Raw genomic sequence first — 20046 nt, 5'->3', positions numbered from 1 at the left:
TAAACTTTGGACGTTACTTCGCGAGTTCCAAAATGACAAGCTTTTTTAAGCTCAAATTTTCTCTTAAAATTTACAACTGTATGTCGAAACTACATCCTCTTAGACTTCTTTTTTTTTTTTTTATCAATTTACATCTATTTTCATAAATATGCGACCTCGGTGCTCCGGGTTGCACGCTGAAATTTGTTTTTTTTCGCTGTCGTCAATCAAACCTAATCAGTCGGTAACTTTCATATCTTTGATTTGCGGCAGCGAAAACCCAAATTTCAGTGTGTAACTCAGTTAACTTAAAGTTGATGATGCAATAATGTAGGCGCATAGGCTCGTAGGCATGTAGGCGCTTACAGGCTCCTATTCTTGTATGCCCGGAGTGGGAGGGTGGGGGTACTCCCATAAATGGACTATACGGGGATGATGCGATGAAGAGGGTATGGTTTTTTGAGCTTCTTCTTTGATCCAGCCCCGCCCCTCAGAAATTCAACATCCCTATGCGTGTGTGTGAGGAGAGGGGCATGGATAGTTTCTGGTACTACGCAATGTTATTTTGTTAATATCGTTCATCATGACTAGTATCAAAACTACCTCATAGTCTGAAGTAGGGCAGGGCAGCCAAACCTTTTAGTATTTTGAACCAGAAATCTTCGCTTTTTAAATGAAAAATGATCACCATTGTCCTGCAAAAGTGTGGATAGATTTCTTTAGTTAAGAGAGACATTGACTTGTTTCTATTCATAACTTAAGTACCTGCATCTTTTCAAGATATTGCCTTTTATTAGCCTTGTTTCTGTCAATACCATGATGACAGCCATAGACCTTTTATGCCATTTATCACAGATGGCACCATCAAACTCTATTCTGCTAGAAATTGTTGATTTTTCCGAACATTTGTTTTGGTTTTATTTTTATTAAAAAAAAATTTAATGAATATCTTTCACATGTAGATAGATTGATAAATCATTCAATTCATTCTATTTTTATTACTTGTTTTATTACTTGTTACAGATAAATATTACTATCGACTATGTCTCATTTTCTCATTGGACTCTGAAGATGACTTACACTCAGGTTGTGGAATCGTCAGTCGCCACCAACTACAGTCTTTTTCAAGGCTACACTCACCCGGACAATCACATTTCACACCAAATTCAACTTATTTCTTTAATTTTTCTCTTTCTGTTCTTTCACTTTTGGTGTAATGCAAATTCTTTTAGAATTTTTCATTTCATTTTCCAGGTTAAGCAACATGCTATTAACAAATACTACAGAATGTCTCTGTGATCCATGCCATGTGTATATAATGACATAACATCTTATAAAGAAAAAAAGTTAATACATATATACTATAAAAGTCATTTATTACTACAGTAGTCATAGTTGTGACCTTATAAATTAGAATAATTGTTCTCTTGAATTTTTTCCGGGGACTCTGGGAGGAGGAGGATAGAGGGAAGGAGAAATGATCATGAAGAGAGCTTAGTATTTTTTTATTAAAAATGCCAACATACCTTTTCTTGCAAAATTCTTGCAGTAAAACACGCAGAATTTACTTGTTGTAGCAGTTTCAAATTGTCTAAGCACCTCTAAGGCTTCAAGCTCATTCGAAACTTAACCAAAATTAGGGGCGAATCCAGGATTTTTTCAAAGGGGGAGGGGGGGGGGGGTTGTAGCATTGATTGAGGTGGTGGAGAGATACAGCAGACCAAAGGGTTAGGGAGACAATTATTTGCTGCAGGCGAGCATGGTTGTTTCAGGTCCCACACACAGCGCATAGAAAAAAAGGCGAGCAAAATGTGTCCAGTACCCCTGTTTTAATAAAACTCGCAATGCTGTTGGTGTTGTCATGAAAAATTATGATAATAATAATAAATCACGATGGCTCTCATAGGGGTGGTTGCAACTCCCAAACCCCCCCCCCCCCCCCCCCCCCCCGCTTAGATTTGCCACTGAAAATTTGTCTCCAGAGATGTGAAGTTATTCAAATGATTCAAAATATAGTCCATCTCCATCAAGATTTATACCACATTTCCCGGCAAATTTCTGAACTTCCCGCCAAAAGGACCATCCATCATATTTACTTCCGGTTGTCAATTTCCTTCACGCGAAATAGTGTTCATAAGTTTGTTTACATTACTTCGCGTGAATCAGGCTGACATTGTTGCTTCTTTCAATTAATGGCTATAAAACGATTTTAATAACAGAAGGTACGACATTATTGAGAGATTCTTATTTTTATTTAAAAATTAATCACGATTTACACGTTAAAACACTCAACAAACGGCTTCAACACGACTTCAACACGGCATGATTTCCGGTAGCTTCACTATTGAGACAATCGTTCCGTCGGGAACACGAAGGTGACGTCATTTCGGGATGTCGTTTTGAGTCTCGCGAAATAGCCTCTACCGGGGCCGTCGAAGAAGGAAGTTTGCGTGCAAGATGGTAGCCAGCGTAGCGGCTCTAGGTGGATTGGGGAGGAAAAGGGGGAGGGGAGGAGGAAGAGGGAGAGCCTGCAATGATGACCCTACATTCCTCGTATTTTACGTTCATAATATGAGCGTAAAATTCCCATTGGCTTAGAGCCTGTCAATCAAATTGGTTCTATTGTTTCACGAAAATTCTTAACATATCGATCATTCCTTCACTCAATCGTGACTTGAAAACAACGAGCACAACTATATTATCGTTGTAGTTTGTCAATTTTTTTGTTTATATTTTTGTAAATGACTTTCGAAAGTGTTATTTCGCAACAGTTTGCGACAAATTCTCATCGCAAAATGTGGTATTCAAGCATGAGTCACATTTCGCGATGATTCAAACTATGACAATACACAATCGCCACATTTCGCGATAGCGCAATACTTGTATATGACTTTTTAAGGAATTGTTAGGAAAAGGTAAGTCACATGGGGTTGTAGCTGTTACTGAAAGCTTCGCCTCTGACCATATATTAAAACTGCATGTTTCTGAAAAGTCCTACGCATGTCAACGGAACACCTGAAACAGTGCTCACGTGCTCCATTTTGCAACTGAATCATAGCAGTGATCGGGCTTGCTAACAACTGAGTAATGTGGCAGTACCTAGGGTCCTTCCCAAAAAAAAAGGTCTTTGTTCCCTTAACATTTTTGTTCCCTTTAAATGACTTGTTCCCCAAAATCAGTGTTTCTCATTTTGTTCCGAAGATTACTGACAAGAATGTATTGTCGTTGTTCCTCAAGTCTTACTTGTTGCATGAAAATACTCTGACAATATTTTGTTTTCCCTGAAAATAAATGCACCTGTTTCCTTGTTCCCAAAATACCTGTGGGAGGGGCTCAACTAGGGGGTTCAAGGGCAAATTGAGAACCTCAAGCAAGAGGCATTTACGACATATTTATGATAGTGCAATGCACTTAATTGAAACCATTATTGTTTTGTGATCACCTAAGTGAATTTAGAAAAGGTCTATTTACATTCCTCTTGATCTCAACATTTGTCCCCAATACAATGCATGTGCTCATAAAATTTACGGATTCAAACTTTAACCCATTTATTCACAAATTTTCACAAATTAAGAAAACAAAAAAACACACACACACAAAAAAAAACGAAATCCTGGATCGTTTTCAGAAATGGCCATATCATATATAAATCATATATAGATTGAAATATAAGCAAAGTATTACAGTTCGTAAATACAAGCATTTTGAATCATGGAATAACCATAAAATACAGCAACGCGGACGGGGACGACAACAAAGACGGCAGTAAAATTGTACGGCCGTCAGTGCTAGCCATTGTTTAAGGGAGACTTATTTTTTTGGAATGAATTAATTAGAAGGCTGTCCTGGTTTCTCTAGGTGGCAAAGGGTGGTGTTTCAGATTTAATCCCATCGATTAAAGCCGCTAAATGCGAGTCTATTGTTATTTCTAAACCTATTGTTCTGAGTTTTAATCCATGTGATATATGGTGTCAACTTGTTTTTTGAGCAGGAGAAAACTTAAACATATAAAAAGTTTGAAACTGCAACAAAGCAAAAAAGTAAATAACTTTTTAGAATAATTTTTTTCTAGACTCTTACATTAAGATAGTCCACTATTGCACACTACTCAAGGGTGTAAAATATTCCATCAAAACACTTTTAAGAAAAAAGTTCTGGGCAATGACCAGGAATAATGAAATGAAGATGGAACGTCTCGGATTCTTTCAATGGAATTAGTCCCTTAAACAGTCACATCTTTTATTGAAAGAGTGGTTATAAATATTGATAACGAAAGCTGAAAGAAACTGAAGCTTTGAAGTACTAAACACTGCACATTAGTTTCCTTACCTCATGTGTATCATTTTGTACTACAAAATAATTTTCAATACCTTTATTTTGCTCTTTTCATAGTTCAAACTAGTGTTCACTAATAATATTATTATTAGTGCATTATTTACTGCATGTCAGCATATAAAGAAACGTATTAAAAACAGCTTAAATTTACAACACACTATGAGACTTACTGCCTCATCTATCAAGTACTACTTTTTCGTGGGACTCTATCAGCTCACTAGATACACTGTGCTGACGAGGCCCAATACAGGCCGAAACAGCTGTCCAAGGTTTCTAGTTGAGCTGGCTCATTTTTTACATGACTTAAAATTGTGAAAGGCTTTATGGCACTCTCAATTTACCTATTACATATGTTTTTATATGATATCTGAGCCCATCCCACACAGCTCACTGCATCATCTATGTTTTTAAGTGTCATTAATTGTTTTTTTCAGTAATAAAATAGTGAAGTTTGAAAATGAACCGTATCAAGTAATGAATAAAAATATTTTCTCAGTCATCGTCTTTTAACATTGGATCATGTATCTCTTACTGTAAAGCAAGTGCCTCAGTTATACTTTTGGACTATTTCCTTTTTCAATGTTAGAAGGTTGGAAATCATATTAGGGAAATTAGGTTGTATCACCTGTACATAGCCGTGTGTTGCCAGAGTGTTCGCCGTACAGGGAATCCAAGCAAATAACTTGAATGGGTCTGGCTATATATTACTATGGAGAGGTGATTTTTAAAAACCACCGTAAAAACCAAATGACATGAAAAAATAAAACATTTCAAACTTTAATATTTATGATAATTTTTGTATATCACGGTTATTTGCTTGGGTTTCCTGTGGTTGGTTGCCAGAAATTTTAAATCTGATCTCTTTACAAACAAGAAAGATGACTATCAAATAAAGCAATAACTAGTAGTATCCATGTGCGCTTAAAAAGTGCCTTTCATTCTTGAAAGAAATAGTTTGGTGTTTTGTAACCGTCACTAAGGTATGATATTGTTATTATTATCATGATTTCTATTTATTTGAACTATGAAAGTTCTTGCCTACTTCAAATGTTACCTGGCAAAACATATTGGGAGAAAAAAGCAACAAATAAAAGAGATAATTCTGATAAACACATATTTCTATACATTATAATATATAGAATGATATGGAAGACTTAAATTATTAAAAAACTATTATTGAAAATGTGTTGTTCTTGTGAGATGCATATACATACAACAATCCCTTCCGGAATCGAACCAGAGCTCTTAGAAAAATCTAAGTGCGACCATCAAGGATTTGTGGCGTATGCATAGCTTGTAAGTAATGTACAAGTGTCGTTTGCAAATGAGTAGATTTTTTATCCCACAATATGCTGCATTTAGACAACAGGTTAGGTCTGAGTCAGCCTTCATAAATTACTTCAGCTCACATGAATTACATTAGCCTAAGGAATTATGTATCATCATTCTCAGACCAACCTGCACATCTAGAAAAAACAATTTTGTTTGATTTTGTCTTGGTGTTATGACCACTTTACTGTGGTGGAGGAGGTAAACGTTCAGCTGGGCTGAAATGAGCTGAGCACGTTGTCAGTTCACCATGCTGCAGCATTACAGCTCGAATTGTCACAAAAACATCTGGGTCAGCTCTTGCATACACCACCATCAGATGGAGCATTGAAAGAGGACAACAATATATCGTATCTCTTATTTACACTAGTGTAGCGATAAAAGGGGAGGTTTGGGTCAAATTTTTTGTGAAGTCTAACATGAACTTTGGAACGGCCTCATGAAATGCTTTCTCATCAAATTAATTTTGTATCCCAAGAAACAATAAAACGGTTGTTGTTGTGAGGGATATAACATATTTCCAGTATCCAGTCTCATCATGGTATGAAAAAGGACTATTGCATTTCTCATCACACCTTCAGATTCCAATGATACATACCCTGTCATTGTTTTTGCACTACTATTGTGCTCCCCCTGTCAAAAGAAACATACCTGTCGATGTCCATAGTTGAGAAATCACGGTTGTTTTTAAACTAGGGCATTCAATATCATGATTGTACCTTGATCTCACATCTTCTGATAGGCCCCTCCTTGTGCTAATTAGCCACATTTAGAGTAAGTACAAACCTCCCCTCATAAGCATGGTTATTTCTTTCCAGTCAGTTGGCTATTGTTATTGATAAGACTTTCTCAACATCCCGCTGCTCATCCTGTTTCCTTTTTCCCATGTTAGGCCTGTACATGGATCATGCATACATTGGACAAGGTCTCTTAGGTTGAAATCAGGCACAGCACTATTTCTAACACTGATGGCTATTCCTCTTAGAACATGGCTATGGTCTTCCTTTTTATGTTGTGGTTCCTCATTATCCTCAACTTGCTCAGGGACATACAGATGTTCTCTTAAATTAATTCCTTGTAGGGTGTATGTCTTAATTTTATTGTGTTAAGAATACATGGCCATCAAATATTTCAGCAAGTCTGCTTTTGTCTCAGTTTTATCAGTTTTACCTAAAAAAAACAACAATGAAGTATCAAAGTGCCTTTCAATATAAGGAGTGAGGTAGCTGATAATATAAGGAGTGAGGTAGCTGATAATATAAGGAGTGAGGTAGCTGATAATATAAGGAGTGAGGTACCTCAAACCATCAGGAGTGAGGTACATTTGGGAATGAATGAAATAAAAACATCTTTTTTCCAGTTTAGCAATGCAAAAGTATGCCCTTTCTTTCATAGTCAGAGATTTGTCATACATTAAGATTGATAGTCAGATGAAAATTAACAAAATGTTAGCTTACCAGCACCAGCTACCTGAGGATAAGGGTTATAATATCGTTGGTACTTGGTTCTTTGTAGAGAAACAAGTGCATCTTGAAAAGATAGCCAATTTGCTGCCAAAGTGTTTTCAAGAAAGTGGATGTCTTCTATGACAATGGCTCCACCTTAATGTATACAATAGATATTATCTTTTAAAACTATACTTTTGTTTACAACATAAAATTCATCCTACTTACCAATGTGCAGGGGTTTTAAATACAATTCAATCTGGTGTACTGGCAATTTTTTTGGCCTCTGATGTTGCATCCATGATAATGTGTATTATGTTCACGGGCCTATTTGTCCCTTGTGTCCATATCAAGTTGAATTCACCAGTCACAAATCCTGATAATTACAAAGTACAAACAAAAGGTATTAACAGCTGATATCTGCATTTTTAGATATAACTAATATGATAAAATGACTACATACCAACAGCTATCATCTCAAATGGCTTTCATTTCATTTTCAACTCTTTGCAGTTCTCACTGAGGGCTCAGCAATGTTGACTTTTGCCTGACAAGTAGAAAAAAAATGAGACCCTAAGCATGAACACCATTTATCAGGAGAAGTAGTGATATGCAACAAACCTTCAAAGGATCTTGTTGAAGTGCTCCTGGTGCTTGACCTCTGGGACTAACAGCAAATATGTGTGTCGAAGTCTCTTGGGTTGGTTTAGATGTATTTTTATTCTGGAATCATGTTGTACATATCAACACATTCGGTTCGAGCCATGGCTTGCCTAGAAACTAATTTACATCATACAGATGTCCATATATGGGGTGCTATGACATCCCCCTCTTTGTGTTCAATTGTTCAATGTTTATCAACCTGATGGTTAATTGGTGTTGATCAATATATGTAAATGTTCAATGTCAACTTATATAGACAGGTCATATGCTTTTTTTTTGTATCAACTCTTTACAAACGTAGTCTAATAGGAGCTTTGATTGTATGCCCATATCTAGTGGTATAGCTTGCTGATTGATTGTTCTGCTCCTTTGGTTTATAATCACTTAAAGGTACATCTCGGCTTTTGGTAGCTTCAGTCATCTGTGGTCTTTCTTGTACCAATACCGCTGGTTTACCAAGTAGGTCTTGGGGATGATGTATGTCAAGTGCAGGTTGGGTTTCTTGGTAGTCCCTTCTTTCTGGTTCTTTAAGCTGGCTTGTTCTCGGTCTTAGATGTTCTCTGGTTCTCTAGTAGAGCTTACCATTCATCCCAACAACGTACGTCCTTGGTTCGCTTATAGGGTTGGGTTTCCTTGTGATTTCACCCTTGTCCCACATTCTTTTGTGCGTATTGTACACATATACCAGCTCCTCGACAAGTAATGGTCTTGTGTCAGATTTACTTGCCTTTCTGGTATAGTACTCTGCTTGTTTCACTTGGGAGAGTCTGATTGTTTCCTTGTGGTGACCATTGTCTGGATGTGAGGATTGCAGGACATGGTTGCTGCTTGGAATAAGCAGTCGGGGCTTACATCCATACAAAAACTCACAGGGTGATGGTATAGTGCTTGTTCGGGGTGTGATTTTGTAGATCCAGAGTGCTGTGTAAGGGCACTTCTTTTCATTTAGGGCCTTCTTCCATAAGGATTTGCATGCTCCTATAGCTCTGTCTGCGACACTGTTTGCTTGGTGATGGTAGGGTGAGCTGAATGTTAACTTGATCCCATTGTTTTCACATTACTCACGAAACTCTTTGCTAATGTACTGCGTACCAAAGTCAGCATGGATGTGTGATGGTAATCCATATTCTGTTAACACATGCTGGAAGTGGCTACATAATTTATGGTATTGGCTGTAATATTAGCAATTTGACTTACGACAGGAAATCTTGAGTAATAGTCTACAATCATTAGATACTTTGAACCGCTGAATTCAAAGATATCAGTTCCTAACTTTTCCCATGGACTAGAAGGAAGATCTTGTTGCAATATGAGAAGACAGGATAACTGCACTGAGGTGGTACTTGATTAAGGAAGACTGAACAACTGCACTGAGGTGATATTTGATTAAGGAGGTCAGGATAACTGCACTGAGGTGGTACTTGATTAAGAAAGACTGAACAACTGCACTGAGGTGGTAAGAGGAATGGATAACTATGGGGATACCGCTGCACTGTGAAGATCTTGTGACTTGTGGGGATACTGCTGCACCGTGAATATCTTGTGAATTGTGGGGATACGGCTGCACTGTGATGATCTTGTGACTTGTGGGGATACCGCTGCACTGTGATGATCTTGTGACTTGTGGGGATACCGCTCCACCATGAATATCTTGTGACTTGTGGGGATACTGCTGCAATGTGATGATCTTGTGACTTGTGGGGATACCGCTGCACCGTGATGATTTCACCTATTTGTGTCATATCTGATGTCTTTTTTTTTTTGGCAAATGAAATATTATCATCAGGGTGTTTTTGCCACAGATAAACCTCTTTTTTAAGACAGGTCATTGACATTATTCATACTTGGTTTTTTCAGATAGTTGTAAGTGAGGTCACACCACATGGTGAAATAATGGGACTCTTCTGCATCCAATGGTACCCAACCATGTTTATCCATTCGACACATGACATCTTCCTTGTTTCTGTCTGATGATTCCAACCATTTTTCGAGAGACACATTCCATTCAAAAAATGTGCATCTTTTCCTATTTTTAACTCTGTGAGCTGTTTTCCAGTTTGTTTGCTTATCAAATTCCTCAGGATAACCCATTAGCACATGGTAATCCCCAGATGGGTATCTTCTAGCAGGCCTTTCCTGAAGATACCTTTTCACTTCTGTATTCAAGCCAACAAAACATGAACTTTGGATCTGTTCAGGGTACATTTCTTCAAGGGTTTCAATCTAAGAGACGAAGAGAAAAAGTTAGCAAAGGAATTAACTTCCAAACATGATGATTGGCAAACAGACTGTTGAGTTCAATTTTCACCTGGTCTAAAAATGGACTCATTAAAGTCTTAGATCTTTGCTCTCAAGCAAATCTTATTATTGACAATAACATATTTAATCTAATATACTGATATCTCAAACGGAAAACAAGCAAGCACAAATGCATATTTACTGAACTGTATCAGTGTAGCAATTATTAAGATATCATGGGAAAAAACTATTTGTCTTTTTGAAAGACATTCCCATCAAAGTATATAATAGTTCAATTCTTAAAAACAAAGATTTTGGATTTTGACATTTGAGTTGTCTAAATTCTGAATAAAGCAAATGAAATTTAACACTGACATTGTGTGGCAAAATATAAATAAATAAATAAATAAAATTTTAAAAAAGAAGAAAAGAAAAGAAAAACATTCTTCAAAACGTTTGTCCCATGATACCTTAAGAAATGACGAGGCTTCACTTACTTCTTCTGTTGCTTCCTGAGGAGGTTTCAAAAGATTCAGCAGAAGATAATCTGTTTCTTCTTCATTTCTGGCAACTGATGATATGGCTGGAAGGGTAATAGAATAGCAATGATTCAGAATTGGAAAAAGTAATGTATATTACTGTTCTTAAAATGTAAACAAAACTAAGGTAAACAAATCAACTAAGAGCTATTACAGTGTACTGCTAAATGGATTTTAAAGTTGAGTTGCAATTAACACAACATATAAAGACAATAAAAAGATATGAGAAGCTCCTATATATTTCAATTGTAATTATAATAGGCATTATTAATACCTGTGGCAATGACATTTTCTGAATCTAGATTTACTGGAAAGAGTGGTGGTAAGCTCTGATAGTTATAAAGATATCATCATCCTCATCACATGAATTAGCATTGCTCTTATCATTTTCACTTTTTTTTATAAAATTATTTTCACCATTTTTCTTCCAATCTTATGTAGGTATTCAAAATTCAATCTCAACATCAAGCTTGTGATGAAACCCCATTTTCAGGTTCATTTTTGGAATTAGCATTTAATTCTGCATCAAATAGCTTGATGTCACCTTGAGGTACTGGGATACATTTACATGTATGACCACTATATAGACAGAGAGGTGGATATTACACTTTATCTTTTGACTTACCACTAGTAGATGTGTCTAAAAAATTCTCCTCTTCCTATTAGTAAAAAAACAATTCACAATTCAATCAAAATATGCATTAAAATTGCAATGTTTGTATAATAGATGACACAACTATTGTGCATGTCAGGTACATTCGTGATCATTGAATGGAACTGTAAAAAAGAAGTATTGCTTTGAATCTTATAGTTTTTTGTGTTCTCTGAAATTCTTAAGATTCCAATGGCTACATTCTCAAGCTCGAATGCTTAGAGTGGAATGATTTCCATATCATCTACTTCAAGTCATGCTTCTTCCTTCCGCAAGTTGTGAGACAAGAATATATTTCGACTCGACTGAATAATTATTGTCAGTTCAAATTGTCGGTTCATAAATTGAAATGATATATTTACGACGGTAAGATAAAAAATTCCATTATGATTGCTTTGCATCTTATTCTAAGTTTAATGAGGTAGAAGTTGATGAATTATCTGAAATTCCTTTACTTATTCTTATATCTGATAACAAAATATTAAAAGCTTCATTTTTTAATGTATTTGTCTTTAGAGCAAAAACACTTCATATAGCTTCAGAATGGGCTTCTAAATAATGAAAAATTAGCTCAAAGTTTGAAGTTAGTATGTTTACCAATATTACAAGACATAAATTCTTAGACTATTCTTCCTTTAACAGTACTGATCTTCGGTTACTAAATATACTTCTTTCAAACAATAGCTGATTTAGAGAATGAGCAGGTTATCAAAATTACATATGAGCGTTTTATAACGTTCAAAATCCTTGGAATCTTTTAAACCATTGTTCCTCTATTGTCATTGCTTCGTTCGTAGAAGACATGCTTAATTCTGAGGCAAAGCGGCGAGGTGTTCAAAGTTAAAACGATCCCAAGTCTTTATAACATAAGATTTCTTTCTTTAGTAAGTTTTAACACTTCGACCGAATTCAGACATATAAGTTTTAGTTAAAGCCTCTTTTCAAATCTATTAAGAATTACTCGAAATTTATAAAACAACGAGAGGTGAGATTAACAACATTTAATTTTTGGATGGTCAGCTTCAGCTGAAACGGCTAACATTACAAGCTGATTATTATCCGTTCTAACGCTAAATGAAAATTCATTTATATGTTCCTATATTTATAAACAAAATTTTAATGTATACTAACCATGGTATTGTCTTCAAGAGTAAGACAAAAAGAATTCTTGATGAAACGCTTGAGGACACAATAGTGAATACTGTACGCACTCAACTGGAAGATAAAAACGTGGTCAACGTGATCTCAACTATGTCTCCCCTTCCCCCAAGGGAGGATATTCAATGAGTTGGTTTCACCATGCATTCTGATTGGTAGATAAAAGCACGTCTTCTATTGGCTAAGAGGTATTAGGTCAGTTCTGCCATGGAAGTCCGTTTCGCCACGCTACAGGCGAACACGAGCCGAAGAAATGGAATCCGATACTGGTGCTTGGAACGCCTGCTCAAATTTTCGAATTAGTTTTTGAAAATGAATTTTATCTTATTTATTTTTTATTGATTCGAGAGAGGAATATTTAAAAGCATGTGCTAAACCAATCTCTGAAGCAAATTTAAAGTTTAAAAAAAAATCGCTTTGATTTCAAAACTTTCTATTCTTCCTTTAATGCTTGGATATTATGCGCAGAGGGGGAGGGGGGATTTTATACGAACAATGTAATGAGCACAATCCTGAAATAATGCACACACACACACACACACACACACACACACACACACACACACACACACACACACAAACACACACACACACACACACACACACACTCACACACACACACACTCACACACACACACTCACACACACACACACACACACACACACACACACACACACACACACACAAAGTGTGAAAAATGGAAAAAATTACAAGCATTCAAATCCTGCCAAAATTACAAAAGAAATAGATGGTGTCCAGCATTCACTGTAGTATTTTTAGTAATTTTAAAAATACTGTAATCTAGTTCGTTTAGATTTAATTAATCAAACTCGATCAAATTTTAAATTCTTGTTCTTTCTTGAAACTGAAACTGATTTAATATAATGACAATGATTTGAGAAACTTGGTTCCAGTCCCGTGGCAAAAGGCTAATAAAATAAAAAGATTCATTGATTTGAAAATGTTTTCAAAAAAAAAGAAAAAGAAAAAAAAGAAATAAAGAAAACAAAATCAGCCCATTTAAATTTGCAAAGTAAAAAAAACTTGATAAATTGCTTAATATGCAAATATACCCATCTAAATATGAGGCATATCCGAGGTTCTCATTTGAATTGTAAATTAGTCATGCATAGAGCAGGTGTGCTTGTTCACTTATTCGTTTCTCTTGACAATTCGTGATAAGGCAGCCTGTTTCTGGCTGAACGTTTGCCTTAGTAGCATCCAAGATTATACTAGGTTACCATACTATTCTGTGTATTTGAATCCAAAGCTTCATTCAAAAACATGGATATTCTTTCCAACAAACAAGAGATTGAGAGTTTTGGAATAAAGCCGGAAAGAAAAACAGAAGACGTCGCTTTGCGAAAATTATTATCTGAATGGAAACAACACAATGAATTTCCTCGGTCGATTCCTAGAAGGAATTCGAAATTTTCAACTTACGAAATGCGAGGGCAAAGCGGTTCTTTTCAAGGCACATTTTTACGAAGACTGAAAATAGAAACAATATCACCAGATGTGGTCTACGAAGCTCTTCCTTCGCCAGAATTTAAGCCAGGAATGTTTTATCGTTTACCACGCAAGGTTGGTAAATCAAGAAACTATCAGGAGAAAAGAGCCACTCCGTGTTTTAGTTCCGCTTGTTCTAGGGATCAACTTTGTCAAGGTATGAAGAAAAGGATTTTCTGCGAGGTAATGGAAGATGATCGATTATGTTTTGATTGCGATGGACGTGAAATTAGAACAAGATTTAACAGTGAAGTAAACAGTGTTTTTCCATACTTAGAATATGATCAAATGAAGAGACCATACGGCTTTTGCCCGCGGGCTACCCGCTTAACGGAGCCGCTTCCTATGCGGGGAATTTCTAACAGTAGAGTTTTGACGTTGCATCGAAACTGTGACTGCACGAGGACAAAAAGTGCTTTGCTGCCAAGGATAAAAGAAGGGGATTATCAAGAATGGCTTAAGGAAAGACCTTTTACAAATTGATATAAAATGAAAAACGTTAACAGCTGATTAAGTGAGATTTATTAAGATGTCAGAATGGAAGGGTATTTGTAGTCGACCAAGTTGAAATGACCATTTAGAAACGGCGCGAAACTGCTTTTCCATCCAATCACAATCCACGATAGAGGTTTTGCACCATCACGTGACTGCAGCCATGTTAGATGGCAGGAACAATACAATCGTTTCACAATGAGAAGAGAATTCAATTCCCAAGAGAGGAGGAATTTTATTGTTATACCATCTAACCACAGGAAGCCCAAGAAGTATTATGGGTGTGGGCACGTGATGGTGCAAAACCTCTATAGAGATATGCCTCAATAATTATACTTTTAAAAAATCAAGCTTCTGCAGTAAATTATTTTTAGGCTTTTAAAGTCATTTTAAGTGAAACAAATTATAGCGTAATGAATCAAAAAAGTTTTAAAAACTTTCACAAGCCCTCCTAGGTGTGTGTTTGGGCAAAAAAAGGTCTTTGCAGCGGCAATCACAAAAAAACGTCAGTTGCCATGACAGCGAATCACTGGTAAAAAAATATTCGGTTGACTGAGAAAATCACGCGTTGAGATCAGACGGTGCCTTACGGGTGATGGTGCAGTGTGCGAGAATTTACTGAATTGGACAAGCAGCTAGGTCGCTTGGTGTCATTGGTCTAATGGATGCATTTCGTCAATTACTCTACGATCAGCCCAGAGGTTGTTTCAGGGTTTGAACTATGAGTTAGCCATGCCCTGACTTAGGTTGCGTTCATAATGTATGGCGGAGGGGGGGGGGGGGGGGGGGGGAGGGGGCAGGTGAAAATTTGAAATGTCCAGTATAATTCTTAACACCCCCCCTTAAAGTCATGCAAAAAAAACCATCCCCCCTAAGCAAGGCTTGTAGCTTCTTCCAAAAATTGTGCATCCCCCCCAATTTTCTGATAAAAATTTGCCCCTCCCCCCTCAATTTCACCTGTCCCCCCTTCTCTGCCATACATTATGAACGCAGCCTTACATCAGCCCAGAGGTTGTTTCAGGGTTTGATCTGTGAGTTAGCCGTGACCTGACTTAGATCAGTCCAGAGGTTGTTTCAGGGTTTGTTCTGTGAGTTAGCCATGCCCTGAGTTAGATCAGCCCAGGAGGTTGTTTCAGGGTTAAATTCGCTGTGAGTTAGCCGTGCCCTGACTTAGATCAGCCCAGAGGTTGTTTCAGGGTTTGTTCTGTGAGTTAGCCGTGCCCTGACTTAGATCAGCCCAGGAGGTTGTTTCAGGGTTCAATTCGCTGTGCGTTTGCCGTGCCCTGGCTTAGATCAACATAGAGGTTGTTTCAGGGTTTGATCTGTGAGTTAGCCATGCTCTGACTTAGATCAACCCAGAGGTTGTTTCAGGGTTCAATCTGTGAGTTAGCCATGCCCTGACTTAGATCAGTCCAGAGGTTGTTTCAGGGTTTGATCTGTGAATTGGCCATGCTCTGCCGGACTTAACCCAAAGGAGACCAGACGTTGTTTCAGGGTTCGAAAAAATTGAACTACGATGCCATGCCGTTGTAGCATAGTAATATTAGACGTTCATTATGCACAACACCGCCTTTACTAAGCCCATATAATCTTTAATCTGTGAATATTGACCACTTCAGTGTTGATCAAACAGTTTTTTTATTGAAATCATTAATCCCCTTTATTCAAACACAGTGATGGGAACTCAATAAAAACTATTCAATTAACTTTTGCACTCGTTATTAACGCGGTATAAAAACCAAAGGCAAAACTGAACCACTATGTCAACAAAGTTTACCAAACACTTAGTTTCTCCAGACAAGTTCACTAGACCTTTGCTATTCTTAGAAAGAGGTTTTGTCAAAGTTTTTCAACTGTAGACAATATTTCATTATAGATGCAGTCGGACTTCAAAAAAGCGTGTCACAATTTCAATTATAATACTAGCTTTATTTAATTCCTATAGGCCAATTAAGTCCAGCCGGAACTCAGTAACCATGGAGAAGGCCTGTCTGCTCACCAACCACAGATGTAATAGATCTTGAGTTATCTTTGTCAAGGAGTTCTAGAAGTATTCGATTTTTATTACGAATGCTGGAAGTATCTGAGCCAATATGGCTCTAAAAAGTAGGCTGTGTCCGAGAATTCAGACCGAACCCGAGGAAGTTTGGCGTCCAACAAAGTCATTTGTTGACAAAAGGTTAGTCTTATCACAATGCCATTTCCAAGCAGCCTTTGAGTCCAAAAAATCTTATTTTACTCATTTAAGAAGAAAGCAACACTTTCTAAACGACCTTAAAGCTTAACAAGGATACTAGCTTTCTTTTAAAAACAAAATAATGTGTCTTTTCATGAACCGTTTCATGTAAAAATCTTCCAAACTCTACGGAATACGAGACAGGTTTTCAAAACAAATGCGCAGATTTTTACTTTTTCTACAGCAGTCTTTTTAAACTGGAAATGGTGATGCTTCTTAACTGAATCAATACTAAAAAACAAAACTCAATTTTTATGCATTGTTTTAAAGTTTTTAAAAGTGTTGACTAGACTAAACCTGTAATAACGATATGTTTGTCTAATCTTCGGGTTCAATGTTCTAATGTTTTGATTGTGTTTTCCTGTATTTGATTCATGCGTACTGTAAAACTGTCAAACTCAATCGCTTGTTTTCTGAGCAGTCGACGCGATCGTTCTCTCAATTCTCTTTGTTGACGACAAACGTTTGCCAGCACTTTTACCGTAACTGATTTGAAATTCACGGAAAGTTGGTTGTTTTATAAAATGAATATTTTATCAAGGTTGTCTTGTCCGCTATTATAACTTGTTCAATCAATATACTCCTAAATTTGCTAAAAATCTTTCTTGCTACGAGTGGTTACATTGATAACTACCCATATATACTTACTTTCTTTACGGCGCAACGCGCAAAAGTTGGGCTTTTTACGTATATACCGACATTTCGATGCGGAGCCGGCTGGTCATACTAGAGGCGCGAGAAATTTTCTCTGCAACTTTCTCTGCAACTTGACACAAGTTCCATGAGTGTTTGCACGGTTCGCAACATTTCCCTCCCCCCCCCCCCCCCCCAAAGAAAAAAAAAAGCGCTGCAGCCGGGTTACGCTCTGCGATGTTCCATGCAACATTCCGTTGCAAGACAAGAACTTGCAGAGAAAATATTTCAAGTAATCACTGGTTTGGCAGCGCAAAGCCCGTGCATAGCTCATTAATCGTGGTCATACACTGTGAATACCTTTCGGCTGCTTCGTATAAACGTCAGTCTAGTTACCCAAACAGGCAAGCTAACACCTACCCAACTCACCCTGACCAACTATAGTATCCATCTGTTGCAACACATTCACTTTTCTATCTACTTTTCATCTACTAGATACCTTCTTACTCATACCTTACCTACATAACCAGCTTCCTTACTACATCTGCTTACCTATAACCAGACCCGTTGAAATACCCCCCTCCCCCCTAGTTGACAACTTGACAAAAAACTTCAAATATTTTCAATATTTCCAAAACAACCTCTGGGCTGATCAAATCACGGTACTGCTAGCTCGAATTGGCAAATTTACCTTGTAGGCAGTTCTCCAGTTAGGAAAAGTAGAGAACCTGGAGAAAAACCCCTTCATCAAAGGTGAGACCTAACAAATCCTACTCAATTGTCATGTCGAGTCCAGGAATCGAACCTGAGACCCTAACGGTGCATGTATGTACTTCTGCCCCGCTAATGAATCATGATTCTTACAATCCTTGTTATTATCTTGTGAAGATGACATCAGGGTTGAACATATCATATCTTTACTCTCCGTAGCAAACCGCTGAACAAAGTCATCGTTTCATTTGTGAAACCAACTGGAACCCCCGAGATACGATCTGAAGACATCTACTCAAACAGCGTCAGCCCAACCAAGGAGCCTACAGATAGTCCACGGTTTGAGCATGCGTACATCCCAGGTGACGTCATACGTCACCTAGGCGCATACCATAGTCAGATGACGAGTCACATGACACCAATAAGCACGTGCCTTGATGATGACGTGCAATCTGAACGTTCGTATGGTGAAAACGTTATTGGGTACTCGCCGGGTGTGACGTCAAGAACAAATATCCTATCCCACATGGCGAAGCACAAAACGTCTTGGGTGGAGAATTCTATACAGAATCGTGTACAAACAGCACAAAGGACAAGTCCTATTCTTGTGAAAGGAACGAATCCAAACTCCTTCGAGACTCCTTACGAAAAAAGCCAGAGGTCCAAAGACACTAGTACTAAGGGGGTGAGGAACGGGAAACGATATGACCTGTTGCCGATATGCAAATATTTGGCGCACTTTCAAAACCAGATAAAAATGGCCAACAAAGAAGAAAAAAGATTACCACTAGTGCGTATTAGCTCTGTGCAAAGAATGCCCTCTCTACCTTCTCCAAGTGAACATCAATCCCGTTTGCCAGGTTTTTACCCAAGATTTTACAGAGGAAAGACGTTCTTCACCGAGCGCCACCAGTTTAAACCACGAGAGGCACGATCTCTGCCCACACGAGGGGAAGCAGCATTTATAGAAATAAGAGAACAGCTTCCTCGACTTTATAGAAAACAATATAATGCGCCGGTAGTCGTCATGGGAAGAGAACAAAAAGCTATAACATCGTCGCGAGAAAAGGTGGCGCTCCCTGTTGTTACGTAACGGATAGCCGTTTTGAACCAGCTGAGCTGAGAGTTTTTTATAGCCAGTCAGAATTGAGAAAATTTGCAAAACTGAGTTATCACTATTCCTCTTGAAATTTTGGATTTCCATGCCATCAAATGAAAAGAAAAATGTTGCTTATAATAGTGACATACTATCCAATATTTTTATTTTATTGGCAGGCATGTTTTTGGGTTTTCGTAGTCAATTTTTACAATCAGTGACAGTCAGTTTTGAAGTGACGTCGTTTCTAGTCATGGTTGGAAGTAGTTCGCAAGCAAAGTTTTGGTCAGCAATAAATACAAGAGAAGGCAAAAAAGTTTGTACGATGTTTTGACCTTTAAGTCAAGGTTTGGAGCTTACAAAGTTATTTTAGAAAGCAGATAAAGTTATTTCAAAAAAGGTTGGTAAAGGTTTTGTTGCAGGAGATATACCAAGTCCTTAATGTACTATGGGTGATGGAGATTGATGTGAATCCAATCTGCGATAGGTCCGACAACGATATGGAATTTAACCAAACTTTGTCTGCACGTTTTTCCTGTATATTTTCTCAGTTCTGTGCTGACATTTCAATTTCAATACATATTTCAATCTTCGTAAACAAAATTCTGCAACGATTACCTTCGCAGAACGTTCTTTTGAAATAGCTGTATATATTTACTATAGAACTATAGTTAGGATTTAGAATTTAGGATAGTAAGGATACTGAAGAAAAGTAAAAAAAACCACATACATTTACTTTAGAATTCGAAATGAAATATTGGAGTACATCATGAGTTTTGAGCTGTGTGCCCATCACGCTTCACTAGTTCTTTGATTATTTTTTTGTTTCCTTATAATTATATAAAACTGCATCATAATCAACTGAATAAAAAAGCGTGGAAGAGTTGAGAATATATTTGAAGCTTATAGATTATATTGGAATTCGTTTGGGAAGGAGCGGAGCAGTAACTGAGAAGGCAAGAAGGGGTTGAGAGGAGATCGGACGGGGAGGGAGGTAGGGAGGGAGGAAGGTAAATGGATGGAGGGAGGG

General features: G+C 37.4%; 2 protein-coding genes across 3 annotated transcripts; one reads left to right on the top strand and one right to left on the bottom strand.

The window, feature by feature from the left end:
• Window positions 1-5589: 5589 nt before the first annotated feature.
• LOC148910607 (uncharacterized) lies at window positions 5590-12392 on the bottom strand. Of its 2 annotated transcripts, XM_089031440.1 has the most exons (8): window positions 12312-12392; window positions 11154-11187; window positions 10487-10572; window positions 7710-9974; window positions 7552-7635; window positions 7317-7464; window positions 7101-7244; window positions 5590-6813 (listed from the first exon to the last, which is right to left on the bottom strand). In XM_089031440.1, exons 1-4 carry the CDS (start codon window positions 12312-12314, stop codon window positions 9567-9569), a joined length of 531 nt encoding a protein of 176 aa, XP_088887566.1. In that variant the 5' UTR covers window positions 12315-12392; the 3' UTR covers window positions 5590-6813; window positions 7101-7244; window positions 7317-7464; window positions 7552-7635; window positions 7710-9566. The 2 variants fall into 2 exon arrangements, with proteins under 2 accessions (XP_088887566.1, XP_088887565.1); XM_089031439.1 differs by lacking the exon at window positions 7101-7244.
• Window positions 12393-16085: 3693 nt separating this feature from the next.
• On the top strand, window positions 16086-19907 carry LOC116300767 (uncharacterized). Its single transcript, XM_089031318.1, has 2 exons — window positions 16086-16519; window positions 18140-19907. Exons 1-2 carry the CDS (start codon window positions 16434-16436, stop codon window positions 19011-19013), a joined length of 960 nt encoding a protein of 319 aa, XP_088887444.1. The 5' UTR covers window positions 16086-16433; the 3' UTR covers window positions 19014-19907.
• Window positions 19908-20046: the final 139 nt, after the last annotated feature.

This window comes from Actinia tenebrosa, unplaced genomic scaffold, assembly GCF_029948245.1.
Source record: "Actinia tenebrosa isolate PJP-AT-01 unplaced genomic scaffold, QUT_ActTen_1.0 PGA_scaffold16__25_contigs__length_10494907, whole genome shotgun sequence".
Lineage (NCBI taxonomy): Eukaryota > Metazoa > Cnidaria > Anthozoa > Actiniaria > Actiniidae > Actinia > Actinia tenebrosa.
Note: the sequence above shows the minus strand (reverse complement) of the source record. Positions and strands in the feature narration are given on the sequence as shown.

Bases quoted from the DNA above. Each gene is read 5' to 3' on its own strand.
- LOC148910607 (XM_089031440.1), bottom strand. The intron at 10,573-11,153 runs GTAAGTCAAAAG...TTACCCTTCCAG, and splicing joins TTTAGACACATCTACTAGTG to CCATATCATCAGTTGCCAGA. The intron at 9,975-10,486 runs GTAAGTGAAGCC...TTCGTCTCTTAG, and splicing joins CTCAGGAAGCAACAGAAGAA to ATTGAAACCCTTGAAGAAAT.
- LOC116300767 (XM_089031318.1), top strand. From the start codon at position 16,434: ATGGCTCTAAAAAGTAGGCTGTGTCCGAGAATTCAGACCGAACCCGAG. The intron at 16,520-18,139 runs GTTAGTCTTATC...TACTCTCCGTAG, and splicing joins AAGTCATTTGTTGACAAAAG to CAAACCGCTGAACAAAGTCA.